This window comes from Taurulus bubalis, assembly GCF_910589615.1.
Source record: "Taurulus bubalis genome assembly, chromosome: 12".
Taxonomy (NCBI): Eukaryota; Metazoa; Chordata; class Actinopteri; order Perciformes; family Cottidae; genus Taurulus; species Taurulus bubalis.
The window spans coordinates 27,248,903-27,274,975 of record NC_136600.1 but is presented as its reverse complement, the minus strand read 5'-3'; the positions used below and the strand labels follow the sequence as shown (position 1 = coordinate 27,274,975).

The 26,073-nt window shown below is 46.0% G+C and overlaps 1 protein-coding gene across 1 annotated transcript; it reads left to right on the top strand.

Moving 5' to 3' along the window:
* Positions 1–3,120: 3,120 nt before the first annotated feature.
* On the top strand, positions 3,121–25,572 carry pogzb (pogo transposable element derived with ZNF domain b; the record flags this gene model as incomplete). Its single annotated transcript, XM_079227412.1, has 15 exons — positions 3,121–3,223; positions 3,326–3,400; positions 3,496–3,767; positions 8,207–8,814; positions 9,012–9,163; positions 12,356–12,456; positions 12,533–12,679; positions 12,784–12,918; positions 12,989–13,173; positions 19,247–19,396; positions 19,544–19,603; positions 19,987–20,099; positions 20,501–22,153; positions 22,254–22,290; positions 22,393–25,572. The coding sequence occupies 15 exons, from the start codon at positions 3,121–3,123 to the stop codon at positions 24,488–24,490; spliced, it is 5,889 nt and encodes a 1,962-aa protein (XP_079083538.1). The 3' UTR covers positions 24,491–25,572.
* Positions 25,573–26,073: the final 501 nt, after the last annotated feature.

Below are 26,073 nucleotides of genomic sequence, written 5' to 3'. Positions count from 1 at the left end.
TTAAATAAGTCTAATAACACACTGCTTATACATGCATTATATTAGTCTAAATAAGTCTAATAACACACTGCTTATACATGCGTTATATTAGTTTAAATACGTCTAATAACACACTGCTTATACATGCGTTATATTGGTTTAAATAAGTCTAATAACACACTGCTTATACATGCGTTATATTAGTTTAAATACGTCTAATAACACACTGCTTATACATGCGTTATATTGGTTTAAATAAGTCTAATAACACACTGCTTATACATGTGTTATGTTAGTCTAAATACGTCTAATAACACACTGCTTATACATGCGTTATATTGGTTTAAATAAGTCTAATAACACACTGCTTATACATACGTTATATTGGTTTAAATAAGTCTAATAACACACTGCTTATACATGCATTATATTAGTTTAAATAAGTCTAATAACACACTGCTTATACATGCGTTACATTAGTTTAAATACGTCTAATAACACACTGCTTATACATGTGTTATATTAGTTTAAATAAGTCTAATAACACACTGCTTATACATGCATTATATTAGTTTAAATAAGTAATAACACACTGCTTATACATGCATTGTATTATTTTAAATAAGTAATAACACACTGCTTATACATGCATTATATTAGTTTAAATAAGTCTAATAACACACTGCTTATACATGCATTATATTAGTTTAAATAAGTAATAACATACTGCTTATACATGTGTTATATTAATTTAAATAAGTAATAACACACTGCTTGTACATGTGTTATATTAATTTAAATAAGTAATTACACACTGCTTATACATGCATTATATTAGTTTAAATAAGTATTAACACACTGCTTATACATGTGTTATGTTAGTCTAAATAAGTCTAATAACACACTGCTTATACATGCGTTATATTGGTTTAAATAAGTCTAATAACACACTGCTTATACATGCATTATATTAGTTTAAATAAGTAATAACACACTGCTTATACATGCGTTATATTGGTTTAAATAAGTCTAATAACACACTGCTTATACATGCATTATATTAGTTTAAATAAGTCTAATAACACACTGCTTATACATGCGTTATATTAGTTTAAATACGTCTAATAACACACTGCTTATACATGCATTATATTAGTTTAAATAAGTAATAACACACTGCTTATACATGTGTTATGTTAGTCTAAATACGTCTAGTAACACACTGCTTATACATGCGTTATATTGGTTTAAATAAGTAATTACACACTGCTTATACATACGTTATATTGGTTTAAATAAGTCTAATAACACACTGCTTATACATGCATTATATTAGTTTAAATAAGTCTAATAACACACTGCTTATACATGCATTATATTAGTTTAAATAAGTAATAACATACTGCTTATACATGTGTTATATTAATTTAAATAAGTAATAACACACTGCTTGTACATGTGTTATATTATTTTAAATAAGTAATTACACACTGCTTATACATGCATTATATTAGTTTAAATAAGTATTAACACACTGCTTATACATGTGTTATGTTAGTCTAAATAAGTCTAATAACACACTGCTTATACTTGCGTTATATTAGTTTAAATAAGTCCAATAACACACTGCTCATACATGCGTTATATTAGTTTAAATAAGTATTAACACACTGCTTATACATGTGTTATGTTAGTCTAAATAAGTCTAATAACACACTGCTTATACATGCGTTATATTGGTTTAAATAAGTCTAATAACACACTGCTTATACATGCATTATATTAGTCTAAATACGTCTAATAACACACTGCTTATACATGCGTTATATTGGTTTAAATAAGTCTAATAACACACTGCTTATACATGCATTATATTAGTCTAAATAAGTCTAATAACACACTGCTTATACATGCGTTATATTAGTTTAAATACGTCTAATAACACACTGCTTATACATGCGTTATATTGGTTTAAATAAGTCTAATAACACACTGCTTATACATGCGTTATATTAGTTTAAATACGTCTAATAACACACTGCTTATACATGCGTTATATTGGTTTAAATAAGTCTAATAACACACTGCTTATACATGTGTTATGTTAGTCTAAATACGTCTAATAACACACTGCTTATACATGCGTTATATTGGTTTAAATAAGTCTAATAACACACTGCTTATACATACGTTATATTGGTTTAAATAAGTCTAATAACACACTGCTTATACATGCATTATATTAGTTTAAATAAGTCTAATAACACACTGCTTATACATGCGTTACATTAGTTTAAATACGTCTAATAACACACTGCTTATACATGTGTTATATTAGTTTAAATAAGTCTAATAACACACTGCTTATACATGCATTATATTAGTTTAAATAAGTAATAACACACTGCTTATACATGCATTGTATTAGTTTAAATAAGTAATAACACACTGCTTATACATGTGTTATATTAATTTAAATAAGTAATTACACACTGCTTATACATGCATTATATTAGTTTAAATAAGTCCAATAACACACTGCTTATACATACGTTTTATTAATTTAAATATGTAATTACACACTGCTTATACATGCATTGTATTATTTTAAATAAGTAATTACACACTGCTTATACATGCATTGTATTATTTTAAATAAGTAATAACACACTGCTTATACATGCATTGTATTATTTTAAATAAGTAATAACACACTGCTTATACATGCATTGTATTAGTTTAAATAAGTAATAACACACTGCTTATACATGTGTTATATTAATTTAAATAAGTCCAATAACACACTGCTTATACATGTGTTATATTAATTTAAATAAGTAATTACACACTGCTTATACATGCATTATATTAGTTTAAATGAGTCCAATAACACACTGCTTATACATGTGTTATATTAATTTAAATAAGTAATTACACACTGCTTATACATGCATTATATTACTTTAAATAAGTCCAATAACACACTGCTTATACATGCGTTATATTAATTTAAATAAGTATTAACACACTGCTTATACATGCATTGTATTATTTTAAATAAGTAATAACACACTGCTTATACATGCATTAGTGATAACAGTTTTTATTATTGTGTGGACCATCTCTTGTTTCCATAGCAACATGGAGACAGAGCTGTTTATGGAGTGTGATGAAGAGGAGCTGGAGCCATGGCAACAGGTGGACGACAACGTGGAGGAAGACGAGGTGGACTTCATGGAACCAAGTGAGAGAGAGACACACACACACACACACACACACACACACACACACACACACACAGCTAAAGGTGAGTGACAGGTCTCTAACTCCTCCTGTTTGTCTCTAGTGGAGGATTCACCGCCTCCCCTTCCAGCCTCTGAGACTCCGCCCCCTTGGATTCCACCAATCACACCTCAGACAGGTGTGTGTGTGTGTGTGTGTGTGTGTGTGTGTGTGTGTGTGTGTGTGTGTCTGTCGTTGGGGGCGGGGTTTTCAATCTGCTTCCTCGTCCCTCAGCTCCTCCTCTTGTGCAGATCGTCTGCTCTCCTGTGAGGCCTTCTCTTCCTCCTCTTCCTCCTCCTCATCCTCCCGTCTCCCGCCTCGGCCCGTCCTCCAAGCCGTCTGTGGCCCCGTCCCTGATGGCTCAGGCCCCGCCCCTGATGGCTCAGGCCCCGCCCATGATGGCTCAGGCCCCGCCCCTCTTCCTGACGCAGACGGCGGCCGGGACGTTCCTCCTCCCAGCCGCCCCCGGGACGCGCCACGCCTCGCCCATCCTCCTCACCACACAGGTACACGAAACAAACGCACCTCTACCAAGATGTGTTCCTCTCATTGGTCCGTTCTGTTCTCTCCTCTCATTGGTCCGTTCTGTTCTCTCCTCTCATTGATCCGTTCTGTTCTCTCCTCTCATTGGTCCGTTCTGTTCTCTTCTCTCATTGGTCCGTTCTGTTCTCTCCTCTCATTGGTCCGTTCTGTTCTCTCCTCTCATTGGTCCGTTCTCTCCTCTCATTGGTCCGTTCTGTTCTCTTCTCTCATTGGTCCGTTCTGTTCTCTCCTCTCATTGGTTCTTTCTGTTCTCTCCTCTCATTGGTCCGTTCTGTTCTCTCCTCTCATTGGTCCTTTCTGTTCTCTTCTCTCATTGGTCCGTTCTGTTCTCTCCTCTCATTGGTTCTTTCTGTTCTCTCCTCTCATTGGTCCGTTCTGTTCTCTCCTCTCATTGGTTCTTTCTGTTCTCTCCTCTCATTGGTCCGTTCTTTTCTCTCCTCTCATTGGTCCTTTCTGTTCTCTTCTCTCATTGGTCCATTCTGTTCTCTCCTGTCATTGGTCTGCAGTCACAAATGCTCAAATCTGGAATTTGTTAATATTCATTAAATAAATCTTTTAGCCTCTTTTAAATATTGTCATAATTTAAATGTAGTATATATTGTACAGCTTCTATTAATATTTTCAAATCTAGCTTTTAATATCTATCGTCGTATTTTATGATCATTTTATCTTATAATCACACGTAAAAAATATAAATAAATCCCACTGCAGTATTGTTCACTATTAGTGTGTGTGTGTAGAATATGATCTATATATAAATATATATATATATATATACAACTAACTTGTTATTAACTATTCTGCTGAGTCTTCTTTAAATGAATATATGAATCGTTTTTGTCGTATATATATATATATATATATATATATAGATCATAAACGGACACAGATAAAAATCTTCAAATAACTTTTAATATTAATATTCCAACATGGCCTCTGGAGGCGGCGCTTTGATACGAGTTGATCTCTTGTCTCCAACAACAGCAGGTCAGGTGTTCAGCGTCAGGTACCACGGTGATCTGCCAGGTAAGAAGTGGGCCAATCAAATGAAGCCGGAGGCGGGCTTTGCTGCTCTACCGCCCACTTCCTGTCTAGATGGGGGAGAACGTGGTGGAACCAACACACGCTTTACCGTAGTCAATAATCACTACGGGACATAACGAGCAGTCTGTGAAGTCATGTCATGTGACGTCATACCATGTCATGTGATGTCATGTGATGTCATATCATGTGATGTCATGTGAAGTCATATCACGTGATGTCATGTGAAGTCTTGTGATGTCATGTGAAGTCATATCACGTGATGTCATGTGAAGTCATATCACGTGATGTCATGTGAAGTCTTGTGATGTCATGTGAAGTCATATCACGTGATGTCATGTGAAGTCTTGTGATGTCATGTGAAGTCATGTGATGTCATGTGAAGTCATATCACGTGATGTCATGTGAAGTCTTGTGATGTCATGTGAAGTCATATCACGTGATGTCATGTGAAGTCTTGTGATGTCATGTGAAGTCATATCACGTGATGTCATGTGAAGTCTTGTGATGTCATGTGAAGTCATATCACGTGATGTCATGTGAAGTCATGTGATGTCATGTGAAGTCATGTCATGTGATGTCATGTGAAGTCTTGTGATGTCATGTGAAGTCATATCATGTGAAGTCACATGTGATGTCATGTGACTTCACATGACATCACATGACTTCACATGTGATGTCATGTCAAGTCATGTGATGTCATTTCAGTCATGTGATGTCATGGCATGTGAAGTCATGTGATGTGAAGTCATGTCATGTGATGTCATGTCATGTGATATAATGTGATGTCATGTGATGTGAAGTCATGTGATGTAATGTCATGTCATGTGATATAGTGTCATGTGATGTGATGTCATGTGAAGTCATGTGATATAATGTCATGGGAAGTCATGTGATATAATGTCATGTCATGCGATGTGATGTCATGTCATGTGATATAATGTGATGTGATATAATGTGATGTCATGTGAAGTCATGTGATATAATGTGATGTGATGTCATGTGATATAATGTGATGTGATATAATGTGATGTCATGTGAAGTCATGTGATATAATGTCATGTGAAGTCATGTGATATAATGTCATGTGAAGTCATGTGATATAATGTCATGTCATGCGATGTGATGTCATGTCATGTGATATAATGTGATGTGATATAATGTGATGTCATGTGAAGTCATGTGATATAATGTGATGTGATGTCATGTGATATAATGTGATGTGATATAATGTGATGTCATGTGAAGTCATGTGATATAATGTCATGTGAAGTCATGTGATATAATGTCATGTGAAGTCATGTGATATAATGTCATGTCATGTGAAGTCATGTGATATAATGTGAAGTCATGTGATGTCATGTGATGTGAAGTCATGTGATGTGAAGTCATGTGATGTTATGTGATGTGAAGTCATGTCATGTGAAGTCATGTGATATAATGTCATGTCATGTGATATAATGTCATGTCATGTGAAGTCATGTCATGTGATATAATGTCATGTGAAGTCATGTGATGTCATGTGTTCCCCTGCAGGGTTTCCCGGTGATGAACCGCAGCGCTCCTCTGCTGCTGAACCTGCAGCCGGGTCAGACGGTCCAGCCCCTCACGCTGATCCAGTGTAGGCCCTCTCTCTTCAATGAGCCCGTTGACCTGGTTATTGACCGGGTTATTGACCGGGTTATTGACCGGGTTATTGACCTGGTTATTGACCTGGTTATTGACCGGGTTATTGACCTGGTTATTGATCGGGTTATTGACCTGGTTATTGATCGGGTTATTGACCTGGTTATTGACCGGGTTATTGACCTGGTTATTGACCGGGTTATTGACCTGGTTATTGATCGGGTTATTGACCGGGTTATTGACCTGGTTATTGACCGGGTTATTGACCTGGTTATTGACCGGGTTATTGACCTGGTTATTGATCGGGTTATTGATCTGGTTATTGACCGGGTTATTGACCTGGTTATTGACCTGGTTATTGATCGGGTTATTGACCGGGTTATTGACCTGGTTATTGACCGGGTTATTGACCTGGTTATTGATCGGGTTATTGACCGGGTTATTGATCGGGTTATTGACCGGGTTATTGACCTGGTTATTGATCGGGTTATTGACCGGGTTATTGACCTGGTTATTGACCGGGTTATTGACCTTGTTATTGATCGGGTTATTGATCTGGTTATTGACCGGGTTATTGACCTGGTTATTGACCTGGTTATTGATCGGGTTATTGACCGGGTTATTGACCTGGTTTTTGATCGGGTTATTGACCTGGTTATTGACCTGGTTATTGATCGGGTTATTGACCTGGTTATTGATCGGGTTATTGACCTGGTTATTGATCGGATTATTGACCTGGTTATTGATCTGGTTATTGACCTGGTTATTGATCGGGTTATTGACCTGGTTATTGATCGGGTTATTGACCTGGTTATTGGCCTGGTTATTGATCAGGTTATTGATCGGGTTATTGACCTGGTTATTGACCGGGTTAATAACCAGGTCAATAACCCGATCAATTACTGTAAGAGCTGCTAAACTGTTTTTCGTTGTTTTTGACAATGACATTAAAGTATTCTATCTATCTATTGACCAGGTTATTGACCAGGTTATTGACCGGCTTATTGATCGGGTCGCTCACGCTGCTGCTGTCCCCCACTTCCTTTACAGCGCCGTCGCTGGGTCAGCTGGTCCGGCCCAGCGTGGCCGTGTCCCCGGTTCCTCAGGGCCAGGCGGGCCAGACCAGACCAGGCCCCGCCCCCTTAAGAGGCTCCGCCTTCACCGCCATGCAGCTGCCTGCCACACTGACGTTCCGCTCTGGCACGCCAGCACCCGGTCCGTCACATCTGATCACATCTGATCACATCTGATCGATCGATTGATCGATTCAGGGAGATATTGATTATTGATCCTTTTTGTCTTTTTTCAGTTAACCTTCAGATGACCCAGGTGGGCGGAGCCAACTCCCTGAAGCTGGCGGCTTCCCCCGCCCTCCCCTCTGGGTCGGCTAATGGCGTCACCAGAATCTTCAGCAGCGGTACAAGACGTTATTGATTAGTGGAACATGTACAAGTACTCTACTTTAGGACAGTTTGAGGTACTTGTACTAACTTGAGTATTTCTGTCTTCTGCTCCTTTATCTATCTAATAATATATTTATTATTAAGAGTTACCTTTTGAGATTTTCAAACCGGTTCATCCAAACTATTATTTAAGTTTTAAATCATTAGTTTGAACTTTGTGCGCGGGTCCAACCTAATCTCAATGTGAATCTATTCTTTATTGCCTTATAAACACGTATTTATGCAAAAAACTAACTTAATTAATTTTAAGTTGCTGGACTTTTATTGTGAAGGAGCGACAGGAAGTGTTGAGGGTCACCATCAAACACTCACCTGTAGAACCTAAGATGCTGTGGTACCACTCACCTGTAGAACCTAAGATGCTGTGGTACCACTCACCTGTAGAACCTAAGATGCTGTGGTACCTCTCACCTGTAGAACCTAAGATGCTGTGGTACCACTCACCTGTAGAACCTAAGATGCTGTGGTACCACTCACCTGTAGAACCTAAGATGCTGTGGTACCTCTCACCTGTAGAACCTAAGATGCTGTGGTACCACTCACCTGTAGAACCTAAGATGCTGTGGTACCTCTCACCTGTAGAACCTAAGATGCTGTGGTACCACTCACCTGTAGAACCTAAGATGCTGTGGTACCTCTCACCTGTAGAACCTAAGATGCTGTGGTACCACTCTCACCTGTGTCCTGCAGCTCCTGGCTCCGCCCACAGTGTGACCTCACTACCGACCTCCGACCCTCACCGGGTGGTGATGAGTGTGGAGGAGTTCTACTACGGCACCTGTGAGGGCGACCTGAGTCTGAGGAAGCCGCTGCCACTGGGGATCAAGACCTCCACCTTCACCTGCCAGAGCTGCACTTACCTGGCCGAGAACAACCTGAGGTGGGACCAACAAGCACCTGAACACACCTGAACACACCCGAGAACCCCTGAGCACCTGAACACACCTGAGTACCTGTCTGGATGCAGGTGCAGTAGTCTGTGTGCTTAAGTGTGTGTGTGTGTGTGTGTGTGTGTGTGTGTGTGTGTGTGTGTGTGTGTGTGTGTGTGTGTGTGTGTGTGTGTGTGTGTGTGTGTAGGTTGATGCAGCACATGCTCCACCACTCGGCGCTGGCTGGAGGAGCGGCAGGTGAAGACAGGAAGTGCTGCAGCTTCTGTTACCGACAGTTCTCTTCTCCAGCTCAGCTGCAGAGCCACCAGGACCAGGTGCATGGCCCAGCCCCCTCCTCCTGTAAGAACCACACCTGGTCACACACCTGAACATTTAATAATAATAATAATAAAAAGGGTAGGAAGCAGGAGTTAACAGGTGAAGGGTAGGGAGCAGGAGTGAACAGGTGAAGGGTAGGGAGCAGGAGTTAACAAGTGAAGGGAGCAGGAGTTAACAGGTGAAGTGTAGGGAGCAGGAGTTAACAGGTGAAGGGTCGGGAGAAGGAGTTAACAGGTGAAGGGAGCAGGAGTTAACAGGTGAAGGGTAGGGAGCAGGAGTTAACAGGTGAAGGGTCGGGAGAAGGAGTTAACAGGTGAAGGGTAGGGAGCAGGAGTTAACAGGTGAAGTGTAGGGAGCAGGAGTTAACAGGTGAAGGGTCGGGAGAAGGAGTTAACAGGTGAAGGGAGCAGGAGTTAACAGGTGAAGGGTAGGGAGCAGGAGTTAACAGGTGAAGGGTCGGGAGAAGGAGTTAACAGGTGAAGGGTAGGGAGCAGGAGTTAACAGGTGAAGGGAGCAGGAGTTAACAGGTGAAGGGTAGGGAGCAGGAGTTAACAGGTGAAGGGTCGGGAGAAGGAGTTAACAGGTGAAGGGTAGGGAGCAGGAGTTAACAGGTGAAGTGTAGGGAGCAGGAGTTAACAGGTGAAGGGTAGGGAGCAGGAGTTAACAGGTGAAGGGAGCAGGAGTTAACAGGTGAAGGGTAGGGAGCAGGAGTTAACAGGTGAAGGGTCGGGAGAAGGAGTTAACAGGTGAAGGGTAGGGAGCAGGAGTTAACAGGTGAAGGGAGCAGGAGTTAACAGGTGAAGGGTAGGGAGCAGGAGTTAACAGGTGAAGGGTCGGGAGAAGGAGTTAACAGGTGAAGGGAGCAGGAGTTAACAGGTGAAGGGTAGGAAGCAGGAGTTAACAGGTGAAGGGTAGGGAGCAGGAGTTAACAGGTGAAGGGTAGGAAGCAGGAGTTAACAGGTGAAGGGTAGGAAGCAGGAGTTAACAGGTGAAGGGTAGGAAGCAGGAGTTAACAGGTGAAGGGTAGGAAGCAGGAGTTAACAGGTGAAGGGTAGGGAGCAGGAGTTAACAGGTTAAGGGTAGGGAGCAGGAGTTAACAGGTGAAGGGAGCAGGAGTTAACAGGTGAAGGGAGCAGGAGTTAACAGGTGAAGGGTAGGGAGCAGGAGTTAACAGGTTAAGGGTAGGGAGCAAGAGTTAACAGGTGAAGGGAGCAAGAGTTAACAGGTGAAGGGTAGGGAGCAGGAGTTAACAGGTGAAGGGTAGGGAGCAGGAGTTAACAGGTGAAGGGTAGGGAGCAGGAGTTAACAGGTTAAGGGTAGGGAGCAGGAGTTAACAGGTGAAGGGAGCAGGAGTTAACAGGTGAAGGGAGCAGGAGTTAACAGGTGAAGGGTAGGGAGCAGGAGTTAACAGGTGAAGGGAGCAGGAGTTTACAGGTGAAGGGTAGGGAGCAGGAGTTAACAGGTTAAGGGTAGGGAGCAGGAGTTAACAGGTGAAGGGAGCAGGAGTTAACTGGTGAAGGGTAGGGAGCAGGAGTTAACAGGTGGAGGGTAGGGAGCAGGAGTTAACTGGTTAAGGGTAGGGAGCAGGAGTTAACAGGTGAAGGGTAGGGAGCAGGAGTTAACAGGTGAAAGGTAGGGAGCAGGAGTTAACAGGTGAAGGGAGCAGGAGTTAACAGGTGAAGGGAGCAGGAGTTAACATGTGAAGGGAGCAGGAGTTAACAGGTGAAGGGAGCAGGAGTTAACATGTGAAGGGAGCAGGAGTTAACATGTGAAGGGAGCAGGAGTTAACAGGTGAAGGGAGTAGGAGTTTACAGGTGAAGGGAGCAGGAGTTAACATGTGAAGGGAGCAGGAGTTAACATGTGAAGGGAGCAGGAGTTAACAGGTGAAGGGTAGGGAGCAGGAGTTAACATGTGAAGGGTAGGGAGCAGGAGTTAACAGGTGAAGGGAGCAGGAGTTAACAGGTGAAGGGTAGGGAGCAGGAGTTTACAGGTGGAGGGAGCAGGAGTTAACATGTGAAGGGAGCAGGAGTTAACATGTGAAGGGAGAAGGAGTTAACAGGTGAAGGGTAGGGAGCAGGAGTTAACAGGTGAAGGGTAGGGAGCAGGAGTTAACAGGTGAAGGGTAGGGAGCAGGAGTTAACAGGTGAAGGGTAGGGAGCAGGAGTTAACAGGTGAAGGGAGCAGGAGTTAACAGGTGAAGGGTAGGGAGCAGGAGTTAACAGGTGAAGGGTAGGGAGCAGGAGTTAACAGGTGAAGGGAGCAGGAGTTAACAGGTGAAGGGTAGGGAGCAGGAGTTAACAGGTGAAGGGAGCAGGAGTTAAAGGGTGAAGGGTAGAGAGCAGGAGTTAACAGGTGAAGGGAGCAGGAGTTAACAGGTGAAGGGTAGGGAGCAGGAGTTAACAGGTGAAGGGTAGGGAGCAGGAGTTAACAGGTGAAGGGAGCAGGAGTTAACAGGTGAAGGGAGCAGGAGTTTACAGGTGAAGGGAGCAGGAGTTAACAGGTGAAGGGAAGGGAGCAGGAGTTAACATGTGAAGGGAGCAGGAGTTAACATGTGAAGGGAGCAGGAGTTAACATGTGAAGGGAGCAGGAGTTTACAGGTGAAGGGAGCAGGAATTAACATGTGAAGGGAGCAGGAGTTAACATGTGAAGGGAGCAGGAGTTAACATGTGAAGGGAGCAGGAGTTTACAGGTGAAGGGAGCAGGAATTAACATGTGCAGGGAGCAGGAGTTAACATGTGAAGGGAGCAGGAGTTTACAGGTGAAGGGTTCTGTTTCTTCCATGATATTATATCAGTGAGACAGGTGGTGAGAGTGAGACAGGTGGTGAGAGTGGAGTGGGTGACTGAGGTCTTGGAGAGAGGTAGAGTTGGGTGTCGTCTGTGTAGCAGTGGAAATCAAGACCATGACCACGGATGATTTGTCCAAGGGGAAGGATGTAAATGATGAAGAGGAGGAGACCAAGCACAGAACCCTGAGGGAAACCGTGGAGGATTTACAGTTTATGGCAATGAATTGATGTCGGCCTGAAAGATACAAGCAATGCTGGTGCCTGGACTGGACATGGGACCCTTTGGTCTTCTCCTGGGACTCACCTGTCTTTACTAGGACTCACCTGTCTTCATCAGGACTCTACTCAGGTCTCACCTGTCTTTACTGGGACTCACCTGTCTTCATCAGGACTCTACTCAGGTCTCACCTGTCTCTGTCTCTCAGGTGTGTGTCGTATTTGTGAGTGGGCATTTGAGAACGAGCCGGCCTTCTTGAACCACATGAAGTCCAACCACAAACCCGGAGAGATGCCCTATGTCTGCCAGGTGAGTTTGACCTCTGACCCCTGTCCCCCCTAACCTGTGTGTCCTCGGGCCTCGTTAACTCAGGTGTGACTTGCAGGTGTGCTCCTATCGCTCGTCCTTCTACTCCGACATCCTGCAGCACTTCTCCAGCTTCCACAGAGACTCTCGCTTCCTGATGTGTGTGTTCTGCCTGAAGGTCACAAGGAACCCCGTTAGCTACCAGCAGCACCTGCTGAGACACCAGGTAACACACACACACACACGCACACGCACGCGCACATACACACACACAGACACAGACACACACACACACACACTCACTCTCTCTCACAGTGTGACTCTTCTCAGGTGAATCAGGCCTTCCACTGCAACAGGTGTCGTCTCCAGTTCATCTTCCTGAAGGACAAGATGCAGCACAAGCATGAGAACCATCGCTGCTTCCGCCGGCCGGCTCAGCTGGAAGGACTGCCGCCGGGGTCAAAGGTCAGCTCGTCAGCCCCTTGGACCTCTTCATCTCCAGGCCCGTGCTTATTATTGACCCGTGTGTCTCCAGGTGACGATCAGGACTTATGGGAAGATCAGGCCTCTGTCGCTATCAGGGGGCCGGCTGCTCCAGAGCCCCGCCTCCCTCGTCCAGCCAATCAACATCAAGACCGAGAAGCGTCCGCTCCAGAGGAGTCCCGGCCTCCACAATTCCCCCACCAAGAGACCCGTGGGCCGCAGAATCCACGTCAGCAGGTGAGACTGAGACGAAGAGTCAGAGTCAACAGGTGAGACTGAGACTATGAGTCAGAGTCAACAGGTGAGACTGAGACGAAGAGTCAGTCAACAGGTGAGACTGAGACGAAGACTCAGAGTCAACAGGTGAGACTGAGACTATAAATCAGTCAACAGGTGAGACTGAGACTATAAATCAATCAACAGGTGAGACTGAGACTATAAATCAGAGTCAACAGGTGAGACTGAGATTAAGAGTCAGAGTCAACAGGTGAGACTGAGACTAAGAGTCAGTCAACAGGTGAGACTGAGACTAAGAGTCAGAGTCAACAGGTGAGACTGAGACGAAGAGTCAGTCAACAGGTGAGACTGAGACTAATAGTCAGAGTCAACAGGTGAGACTGAGATTAAGAGTCAGAGTCAACAGGTGAGACTGAGACTAAGAGTCAGAGTCAACAGGTGAGACTGAGACTAAGAGTCAGAGTCAACAGGTGAGACGAAGAGTCAGTCAACAGGTGAGACTGAGACGAAGAGTCAGAGTCAACAGGTGAGACTGAGACGAAGAGTCAGAGTCAACAGGTGAGACTGAGACTAATAGTCAGTCAACAGGTGAGACTGAGTCTAAGAGTCAGAGTCAACAGCTGAGACTGATAGTCCGTCAACAGGTGAGACTGAGTCTAAGAGTCAGAGTCAACAGGTGAGACTGAGACTAATAGTCAGTCAACAGGTGAGACTGAGACTGATAGTCAGTCAACAGGTGAGACTGAGACTAATAGTCAGGGTCAACAGGTGAGACTGAGACTAAGAGTCAGAGTCAACAGGTGAGACTGAGTCTAAGAGTCAGAGTCAACAGGTGAGACTGAGTCTAAGAGTCAGAGTCAACAGGTGAGACTGAGACTATGAGTCAGAGTCAACAGGTGAGACTGAGAGTCAGAGTCAATATGTGAGACGAAGAGTCAGAGTCAACAGGTGAGACGAAGAGTCAGAGTCAACAGGTGAGACGAAGAGTCAGAGTCAACAGGTGAGACTGAGACGAAACGTCAGAGTCAACAGGTGAGACTGAGACTATAAATCAGTCAACAGGTGAGACTGAGACTATAAATCAATCAACAGGTGAGACTGAGACTATAAATCAGAGTCAACAGGTGAGACTGAGATTAAGAGTGAGAGTCAACAGGTGAGACTGAGACTAAGAGTCAGAGTCAAAAGGTGAGACTGAGACTAAGAGTCAGAGTCAACAGGTGAGACGAAGAGTCAGTCAACAGGTGAGACTGAGACGAAGAGTCAGAGTCAACAGGTGAGACTGAGACTATAAATCAGTGAACAGGTGAGACTGAGACTAATAGTCAGAGTCAACAGGTGAGACTGAGACTAATAGTCAGGGTCAACAGGTGAGACTGAGACTAAGAGTCATAGTCAACAGGTGAGACTGAGACTAATAGTCAGAGTCAACAGGTGAGACTGAGTCTTTGAGTCAGTCAACAGGTGAGACTGAGTCTTTGAGTCAGTCAACAGGTGAGACTGAGACTATAAATCAGTCAACAGGTGAGACTGAGACTAATAGTCAGGGTCAACAGATGAGACTGAGACTAAGAGTCAGAGTCAACAGGTGAGACTGAGACTAATAGTCAGAGTCAACAGGTGAGACTGAGTCTTTGAGTCAGTCAACAGGTGAGACTGAGACTATTAATCAGTCAACAGGTGAGACTGAGTCTAAGAGTCAGAGTCAACAGGTGAGACTGAGTCTAAGAGTCAGAGTCAACAGGTGAGACTGAGACTATAAATCAGTCAACAGGTGAGACTGAGACTAATAGTCAGAGTCAACAGGTGAGACTCAGACTAATAGTCAGAGTCAACAGGTGAGACTGAGTCTAAGAGTCAGGGTCAACAGGTGAGACTGAGTCTAAGAGTCAGGGTCAACAGGTGAGACTGAGTCTAAGAGTCAGAGTCAACAGGTGAGACTGAGACTAATAGTCAGAGTCAACAGGTGAGACAGAGTGTAAGAGTCAGAGTCAACAAGTGAGACTGAGTCTAAGAGTCAGAGTCAACAAGTGAGACTGAGTCTAAGAGTCAGAGTCAACAGGTGAGACTGAGTCTAAGAGTCAGAGTCAACAGGTGAGACTGAGACTAATAGTCAGAGTCAACAGGTGAAACTGAGACTAATAGTCAGAGTCAACAGGTGAGACTCAGACTAATAGTCAGAGTCAACAGGTGAGACTGAGACTAATAGTCAGAGTCAACAGGTGAGACTGAGTCTAAGAGTCAAAGTTAACAGGTGAGACTGAGACTAATAATCCGTCAACAGGTGAGACTGAGTCTAAGAGTCAGAGTCAACAGGTGAGACTGAGACTATAAATCAGTCAACAGGTGAGACTGAGACTAATAGTCAGAGTCAACAGGTGAGACTGAGACTAATAGTCAGAGTCAACAGGTGAGACTGAGACTATAAATCAGTCAACAGGTGAGACTCAGACTAATAGTCAGAGTCAACAGGTGAGACTGAGTCTAAGAGTCAGGGTCAACAGGTGAGACTGAGTCTAAGAGTCAGGGTCAACAGGTGAGACTGAGTCTAAGAGTCAGAGTCAACAGGTGAGACTGAGACTAATAGTCAGAGTCAACAGGTGAGACAGAGTCTAATAGTCAGAGTCAACAGGTGAGACTGAGTCTAAGAGTCCGTCAACAGGTGAGACTGAGTCTAAGAGTCAGGGTCAACAGGTGAGACTGAGTCTAAGAGTCAGGGTCAACAGGTGAGACTGAGTCTAAGAGTCAGAGTCAACAGGTGAGACTGAGACTAATAGTCAGAGTCAACAGGTGAGACAGAGTCTAATAGTCAGAGTCAACAGGTGAGACTGAGTCTAAGAGTCCGTCAACAGGTGAGACTGAGTCTAAGAGTCAGGGTCAACAGGTGAGACTGAGTCTAAGAGTCAGAGTCAACAGGTGAGACTGAGACTAATAGTCAGAGTCAACAGGTGAGACTGAGTCTAAGAGTCAGAGTCAACAGGTGAGACTGAGACTATAAATCAGTCAACAGGTGAGACTGAGACTAATAGTCAGAGTCAACAGGTGAGACTGAGACTAATAGTCAGAGTCAACAGGTGAGACTGAGTCTAAGAGTCAGAGTCAACAGGTGAGACTGAGACTAATAATCCGTCAACAGGTGAGACTGAGTCTAAGAGTCAGAGTCAACAGGTGAGACTGAGACTATAAATCAGTCAACAGGTGAGACTGAGACTAATAGTCAGGGTCAACAGGTGAGACTGAGTCTTTGAGTCAGTCAACAGGTGAGACTGAGACTATAAATCAGTGAACAGGTGAGACTGAGACTAATAGTCAGAGTCAACAGGTGAGACTGAGACTAATAGTCAGAGTCAACAGGTGAGACTGAGTCTAAGAGTCAGAGTCAACAGGTGAGACTGAGACTGATAGTCAGTCAACAGGTGAGACTGAGACTAATAGTCAGGGTCAACAGATGAGATTGAGACTAAGAGTCAGAGTCAACAGGTGAGACTGAGACTAATAGTCAGAGTCAACAGGTGAGACTGAGTCTTTGAGTCAGTCAACAGGTGAGACTGAGACTATTAATCAGTCAACAGGTGAGACTGAGTCTAAGAGTCAGAGTCAACAGGTGAGACTGAGTCTAAGAGTCAGAGTCAACAGGTGAGACTGAGACTATAAATCAGTCAACAGGTGAGACTGAGACCAATAGTCAGAGTCAACAGGTGAGACTCAGACTAATAGTCAGAGTCAACAGGTGAGACTGAGTCTAAGAGTCAGGGTCAACAGGTGAGACTGAGTCTAAGAGTCAGAGTCAACAGGTGAGACTGAGACTAAGAGTCAGAGTCAACAGGTGAGACTGAGACTATAAATCAGTCAACAGGTGAGACTCAGACTAATAGTCAGAGTCAACAGGTGAGACTGAGACTAATAGTCAGAGTCAACAGGTGAGACTGAGTCTAAGAGTCAGAGTCAACAGGTGAGACTGAGACTATAAATCAGTCAACAGGTGAGACTGAGACTAATAGTCAGAGTCAACAGGTGAGACTGAGTCTAAGAGTCCGTCAACAGGTGAGACTGAGTCTAGTAGTCAGAGTCAACAGGTGAGACTGAGTCTAAGAGTCAGGGTCAACAGGTGAGACTGAGTCTAAGAGTCAGAGTCAACAGGTGAGACTGAGACTAATAGTCAGAGTCAACAGGTGAGACTGAGTCTAAGAGTCAGAGTCAACAGGTGAGACTGAGACTGATAGTCAGTCAACAGGTGAGACTGAGACTAATAGTCAGAGTCAACAGGTGAGCCTGAGACTAATAGTCAGTCAACAGGTGAGACTGAGTCTAAGAGTCAGAGTCAACAGGTGAGACTGAGACTAATAATCCGTCAACAGGTGAGACTGAGTCTAAGAGTCAGAGTCAACAGGTGAGACTGAGACTATAAATCAGTCATCAGGTGAGACTGAGACTAATAGTCAGGGTCAACAGGTGAGACTGAGTCTTTGAGTCAGTCAACAGGTGAGACTGAGACTATAAATCAGTGAACAGGTGAGACTGAGACTAATAGTCAGAGTCAACAGGTGAGACTGAGACTAATAGTCAGAGTCAACAGGTGAGACTGAGTCTAAGAGTCAGAGTCAACAGGTGATACTGAGACTGATAGTCAGTCAACAGGTGAGACTGAGTCTTTGAGTCAGTCAACAGGTGAGACTGAGACTATTAATCAGTCAACAGGTGAGACTGAGTCTAAGAGTCAGAGTCAACAGGTGAGACTGAGTCTAAGAGTCAGAGTCAACAGGTGAGACTGAGACTATAAATCAGTCAACAGGTGAGACTGAGACCAATAGTCAGAGTCAACAGGTGAGACTCAGACTAATAGTCAGAGTCAACAGGTGAGACTGAGTCTCAGAGTCAGGGTCAACAGGTGAGACTGAGTCTAAGAGTCAGAGTCAACAGGTGAGACTGAGACTAATAGTCAGAGTCAACAGGTGAGACTGAGTCTAAGAGTCAGAGTCAACAGGTGAGACTGAGACTATAAATCAGTCAACAGGTGAGACTCAGACTAATAGTCAGAGTCAACAGGTGAGACTGAGACTAATAGTCAGAGTCAACAGGTGAGACTGAGTCTAAGAGTCAGAGTCAACAGGTGAGACTGAGACTATAAATCAGTCAACAGGTGAGACTGAGACTAATAGTCAGAGTCAACAGGTGAGACTGAGACTAATAGTCAGGGTCAACAGGTGAGACTGAGTCTTTGAGTCAGTCAACAGGTGAGACTGAGACTATAAATCAGTCAACAGGTGAGACTGAGACTAATAGTCAGAGTCAACAGGTGAGACTGAGACTAATAGTCAGAGTCAACAGGTGAGACTGAGACTATAAATCAGTCAACAGGTGAGACTCAGACTAATAGTCAGAGTCAACAGGTGAGACTCAGACTAATAGTCAGAGTCAACAGGTGAGACTGAGTCTAAGAGCCAGGGTCAACAGGTGAGACTGAGTCTAAGAGTCAGGGTCAACAGGTGAGACTGAGTCTAAGAGTCAGGGTCAACAGGTGAGACTGAGTCTAAGAGTCAGAGTCAACAGGTGAGACTGAGACTATAAATCAGTCAACAGGTGAGACTCAGACTAATAGTCAGAGTCAACAGGTGAGACTGAGACTAATAGTCAGAGTCAACAGGTGAGACTGAGTCTAAGAGTCAGAGTCAACAGGTGAGACTGAGACTATAAATCAGTCAACAGGTGAGACTGAGACTAATAGTCAGAGTCAACAGGTGAGACTGAGACTAATAGTCAGGGTCAACAGGTGAGACTGAGTCTTTGAGTCAGTCAACAGGTGAGACTGAGACTATAAATCAGTCAACAGGTGAGACTGAGACTAATAGTCAGAGTCAACAGGTGAGACTGAGACTAATAGTCAGAGTCAACAGGTGAGACTGAGACTATAAATCAGTCAACAGGTGAGACTCAGACTAATAGTCAGAGTCAACAGGTGAGACTCAGACTAATAGTCAGAGTCAACAGGTGAGACTGAGTCTAAGAGCCAGGGTCAACAGGTGAGACTGAGTCTAAGAGTCAGAGTCAACAGGTGAGACTGTCATCTCTGCAGGACTCCAGGTGGCGATGCAGACCACCTGGTGTGTCTGGAGTGTGGAACCAGGGTCCTGGACTTCTCGGCCCACTACCCGACTCACGTCCGGTGTCTGCTGTGTCCGTACAGCAGCTGCTGCTCCAGAGCCTACGCGTCCCACATGATCCAGTAAGAACTCACCGTTAAAGCTTTTAATACACCTGGAGCTGAACAATAGAGAAGACATATGAAAGATATTCAAACCTAGAAAAGGTGTTGATTCAACGGGTGTTTTACATCAGAGATTCTGATCCTGGTTGTTGTTGTTGTTTTCAGTCACCACGTGCCGCAGACCAAAGACAAAGTTCTTCCTCTCCACAGACTGCCTCCTCCATGGTGAGACCTGTTGTTGCTCAGTCTGACCTGCAGGTGTCGCTCTTCACCTCTGAAACTCTTCTGCCTGTCAAACACGTCATCAGATGTGAATGAGTGAATATCCCCGGTGTTACAGGTGTTACTAACAGGTGTTAATAACATGTGTTGCTAACATGTGTTACTAACAGGTGTTACTAACATGTGTTACTAACATGTGTTACTAACAGGTGTTACTAACATGTATTACTAACAGGTGTTACTAACATGTATTACTAACATGTATTACTAACAGGTGTTACTAACATGTATTACTAACAGGTGTTACTAACATGCGTTGCTAGCATGCATTGCTAGCAGGTGTTGCTAGCAGGAGTAGAGAGGTGATAACTGTTTCCTGGTTGCAGTGTGTTCCTGCTGCAGTGTTCTAGCTGTTGCTTCAGCTCTCAGACTGCAGATCACATGGCTGATCACCTGCTGAGGAACCCGAAGCACCACAGCGCCACCTGTCATGCCAGGAGTAAGACCACACACACACACACACACACACACACACGCACACACACGCACACACACACACATATACTCGCACACGCAGACACATATACTCACACACACACACACACAGTCGTCTGATGGCAGCACACAGTTCCGAATACATGAAGAATAAATGTAAATAATTACTGAATGATAATAGTTATTTGTCTATAGTTATTTTTTTAAAGACGGCAACAAATTATTTTGAAACCGAATCGACAAAATACATTTAAATATTCTCAATAACAATCTTCTGTTCAAGAGATGATCAATAAATAAATAAATCATCTCTAAAGGGACATTAATCTCTTCATGACTCATCAGAGACGGACCCATATTTAATATATATACATATAGTGATGACACATTTCTCTTCTTTTTCAGGCCACATTGAACGTGACATCCAGTTCTTCCCCAGTGAAGAGCATCACCCTTCAGAAGAGAAAGAACCAGTCCAGAACCAGGACTTGCCCGATCCGTCCTGGAGGTCTGCGGGTTGTTGGACACAACCAGCAGAGTGCAACTGCTCCGACTCCAGCATCGCCTCGTTCAAGCAGAGTGCCGGGCCTCATCACTTCCTGTCCAAGAACACCGACGCCATCGACTTCTTTCACCTGCTCTTCCCATCGGAGCTTATGGAGCTGATCACCAACGAGACCAACGCCCACGCCAAGACCAGCCAGTTCCTGCTGGGCTCCGGCTACTCCGACTGGGTCCCCGCCACCATCCACGAGATCAAAGGTTTCATGGGCCTGGTCGTTCTGATAGGGATCCAAAACCTCCCCGACCTGTCGCACTACTGGTCCTGGAGCCACTACGACAACAGCTACACCTTCTACCGCGCCATGAGCTTCAAGCGCTTCAAGCAGATTGCCGCCAACATCCGCATGGGCAGCTTCGCCACGGCGGAGTTCCGTGGGACCGGCGACCCCGGCGACTCGCTGCACATCTTCAGGCCGATGCTGAATATTCTGGGAGGGGCTATGTGGGACGCCTACCAGCCGAACTGCTGCCTGTCCGCGGACCGGGCGCTGCTGCCCAGCCCGGAGGAGGGGAGCTGCAACGTAAAGGCGGACCCAAAGACCCAGCCTCGGGTGTGGCTGCTCTGCGACTCCAAGTCCGGCTACTGCCACCGCTTCTTCATCCAGGTGGCGGAGAAGCAGGGCCAGGAGCAAGGCTTCACCGTGGTGCCAGAGCTGGTGAAGGATCTGGAGGACCAACACCACCAGCTCTACCTGGCGAGTTCTCTTGCATCGGTCCCACTCATGCAGAAGCTTCTGGACCAGGGCATCTACGCCTCCAGCTCCTTCCCGCCGCTCAGCCCCATACTGCCCAGAGAGCTGTGGGAGGAAGGTTGCCTGGAGAACCCTGGGGACTTCCTGCAGAGACAGTTTGGCCCCCTGCTGGCCACCCGCTGGAGGGACGCCAAAGAGATGGGCTGCCTGTCGACGAATGCAGATCCGGGTGAACAGGACACTGTTTGGAGGAGGTCTCAGACCAAAGTGGGCGGACTGGACCCCATAGACCGCCCCATGGCCTTCTGCCTCCTGCAGGAGAACATGCGAGGGGTTGACATCTGCAAGCAGTTGCTGGCCTGCAACCCGCTGGGAGGAATCCCCCAGGACCGGCACTGGCGCAGCCTCTTCTGGTTCTTGGTCAACCTGAGCATCGTCAACGCCTTCATCGTGCTGCGGGAGAGCCGCAAGGAGAACCCGCCGGCCTGGGTGCAGGACGGCCTCTTCACTCAGGTCAACTTCCGCAAGCGTCTGGGCAACCAGCTCGCCAAGTGTGCTCAGAACTCCTCCGAGACCATCGAGATCGCCAGCTCCCGCGGGATGAGGGCGGAGCCGGCTGAAGCGCCGGTGAAACAGAGACACAGGATGGGGAAGATCAGCAGCATCTCCAAGAGGTGCAAGACCTGCCACCTGAAGAACCTCCGCCACGAGAGCGTGTATGGCTGCATCGTCTGCAGAACCAACCTGTGCAAACTGCCTCGCTGCTTCTGGGAGTTTCACGGCTTGTCGCCCATAAACAAAGGTCAGTGTTTCATAGAGGTCATTTCAAAGTGTGAAGAAGTTTGTTTCCTACCATTTACTACGGTTATACGCTATTAAAGATGCATGTTTGATGTTTACAGGATCAACAAGAGTCGGATTCATCAAGGACAGAATAAGGTAATGATTTACAGCTATAGTTCCACCACACATGAGCTATTGTTGCGCTCTCATCTGGCCGTCATATTAACAACATTGTACGTCTGGTTCTCTGTGTTGTAGTGGAGAAATCATGGTGAAGGAGGTTGAGGGCAACGTGGGCGGGGCGATGGCGCCGGTGGAGGAAATGGACTTCTCTGACAATGAGCTAGATGACATTGATGATGATAATGATGATGATGATGGTGATGAGCCGGAAGATATTAAGGAAGAATTCATCAAAGAAGAAAAACGTCCAATGCCTCACCTGCCGTCATCAACAACAACGCCCGGCCGGCCCCGGCCAGCGCCTGCCGGTAAAGAGCGTGACGATGTCCTCACCGCCCGTCAGCTCCGGATCGCCCTCTTCGCTCTGTGTGACGGACTCCGCCAGGCCTCCAGGGTCTTCCTAACCGAGCCGCCGCTCATCCGGTCCTGGCTGAAGGACGCCAGGAGGCGCATGAAGTCGACCGAGCGGGGGCGGAAGTCGAATGGCGACGGCGAGGACCGCATGGTGTCCTGGGTGCTGTCCATGCGTGAGCAGCAGCTCCCCATCACGGAGAGCAACCTCTTCCACAAGGCCTCCATGCTGAAGAAGAAGGGAGGGTTCAGCGACTCCTTCCGCATCTCCTACGACTGGGCGGTGGGCTTCATGCTGAGGCACCGGCTGGGCGTTCGGAGCATCGGCAGGGCGGCCACGCTGGCTCGCGCGCTGCCGCTTTCCCTGGAGGCCAAGGTCAAGTCCTTCAGGGACTTCACGCAGAAGGTCATCCGGGTCAACAAGCTGCCCGAGAGCGCCGTGGCCGCGATGGACGAGTTGTGTCTCTTTGTGGATTTGAGGTTAGTTCAGGACAAGTCTCGCCGCTCGGAGGCCCTGGAGCTCACGGGGTCTCTACCTCTGGTCACCGTGTACCTGGCGGTGCTGGCCGATGGCGCCATGCTGCCCTCTGTGGTGCTGGCCAACCGGCAGCTGGCTGAGAAAGTCCTGCCCGACTTCATCCTGCTGGAGGCCGGACCAGAGAGCCTGTTGGTGGAAGAAGCCCGGGACCTCTGGACTAACAAGGTTTGGCTGAAGCATGTGTCTGGTCCAACTGGGCCCAGTAAGTCGATGCTGGTCTTGGACCGACACCGGGAGCACACAGGGGATTCGTTCCTGGCATCGATCAGCGGGTCGGGAACCCTGCCGGCCGTGATCCCCGGAGGCGACTCTTTACGTCTTCAGCCCCTGGAGATTTGCGTGAAGCCGGTTCTGCAGCACTTCCTGTTGTCCCGTTGGGCGAAGTTCACCCGAGGGAACCCAAAGGTGCTTGACGAGGCGTCGCCCCACCAGCTCCAAGCCAACGTGGCCCAGCTGCTGGTGGACTGGGCGGTCGAGGCCCTGACGCTCCTAAACAAACTGCCAGGGCTTTGGAAGGAGTCGTTCCGCCTGACGGGCCTCCTGCCGGGGCGAGAGGGGGAGGAGGAGACGAGGAGTCCAGAGGAGGTCCAGTCAGACCTCCTCAAGAGCCTGACGGAGACCCTGCTGGGCCCGGTGGCTCTGGAGGGTTATTCTGAGCTGCTGGAGCTGGAAGACGAGGAGGACACCGATGACGAACAAGGGGATGGAGAGAAGGCATCAGAGGAGACAGAAGGAGAAGGAAAGGAGGCAAAAAAGGACATTGAAGAGATTGTGGAGGAAGGGAAGGAAGGAAAAGAGGTGAAAAAGGACAGGGAACAGACCAGGGAGGAGATCAAGGAGGAAAGAAAGAAGACAAAAAAAGACAGGGAAGATACCGGGGAGGAAGGGAAGGAAGGAAAGGAGGCGAAAAAGGACAAGGAAGAGATTGTGGAGGAAGGGAAGGAAGGAAAGGAGACAAAAAAATACAGGGAGGAAACTAGGGAGGAGATTAAGGAGGAAGAGAAGGAAACAAAGAAGGAGGGTAGGCCAGAGGACACAGACAAGGACACAATCAAAGTTGTGGAAGACAGGAAGGAGACAGAGGAGGACAGGAAAAAAGAAGTTGAGAAGCTAGAGGAGGACAGCGAGGAGGAAGGAAAGGAGACGGAGGAAGACAGGAAGGAAGTAAGCAAAGAAAGGCGCGAGACCAGGATAGTGATCGGAGAGGAAGTTGGGGACGAGTGGAAGATAACGGTGAAGAGCCGGGCCGACGGCGTGGAGGACGACCGGCTGGACGAGAGCTGAAGCAAAGACAACACCTGGCCCAGGTGTCCCCTACAGTCAGGTGTCCCCTACAGTCAGGTGTCCCCTTCAGTCAGGTGTCCCCTACAGGTGTCCCCTACAGTCAGGCGTCCCCTACAGTCAGGCGTCCTCTACAGTCAGGCGTCCTCTACAGTCAGGTGTCCCCTACAGTCAGGTGTCCCCTACAGTCAGGTGTCCCCTACAGTCAGGTGTCCCCTTCAGTCAGGCGTCCCCTACAGGTGTCCCCTACAGCCAGGTGTCCCCTACAGCCAGGTGTCCCCTACAGCCAGGTATCCCTTGCAGCCAGGTATCCCTTACAGCCAGGTATCCCTACAGCCAGGTGTCCCCTACAGGTGTCCCTACAGCCAGGTGTCCCCTACAGCCAGGTATCCCTACAGCCAGGTGTCCCCTACAGCCAGGTATCCCTACAGCCAGGTGTCCCCTACAGGTGTCCCTACAGCCAGGTGTCCCTACATGTGTCTGATGGGACGTCTACACCGGATCTTCTCCCCAAAATCTACCGAAAGTGGACATCAGAGGAGGCTAGTGGACATCAGAGGAGGCTAGTGGACATCAGAGGACGCTAGTGGACATCAGAGGAGGCTAGTGGACATCAGAGGAGGCTAGTGGACATCAGGGGACCTAGTGGACATCAGAGAAGGTGCAGCTGGATTAAACCTGATTTGTGTTCGCTGAGGATTTTTCGTTTTTTTCCAGTCTTGTTTGATTTTAACAAAATAAACGTGAAGACGGTAAACACCAGTTAATCTCCAGATGTTGTGAAACATGAGACGGTTATAATAAAACCATCTGTCTGTTTAATTCTTCCACAAGGCGACTCGTTTACAGCATAAAGACCAAACCAACAGGTGAGGCTTTACAGCAGGAAGATGTCCCTTCTGACACGTTCAACCATAAAGTAACATGCTAATAATATAGTATTATTCATATTATATTATTATTCAATGTAAGACATAAAAGCCACTCGGGCAGCGTGAACAACTCTAAACACACAATTCTGCCTTTCATATCTGGAGTCAGATAACACTGAACAAACTATGGAATACCTTAAATAAATAAACATCTTTACCTCGTGATCTTAAACAGGAGTGATAAGTAATGCTGTCGTCTGTTAAAACGTGTGAATGTTGCTCTTGTCTTTTACTAGATAAGTAATAGTTTGTGTCACATCTACAGGAACTACAGGGTATTATAGTACTATGACCTCTCTAGTGGGGTAATATGGTACTATGAGCTCTCTTGTGGGGTAATATGGTACTATGACCTCTCTAGTGGGGTAATATGGTACTATGACCTCTTTAGTGGGGTAATATGGTACTATGATCTCTAGTGGGGTAATATGGTACTATGACCTCTCTAGTGGGGTAATATGGTACTATGAGTTCTCTAGTGGGGTAATATGGTACTATGAGTTCTCTAGTGGGGTAATATGGTACTATAAGCTCTCTAGTGGGGTAATATGGTACTATGAGCTCTCTAGTGGGGTAATATGGTACTATGAGTTCTCTAGTGGGGTAATATGGTACTATGAGTTCTCTAGTGGGGTAATATGGTACTATAAGCTC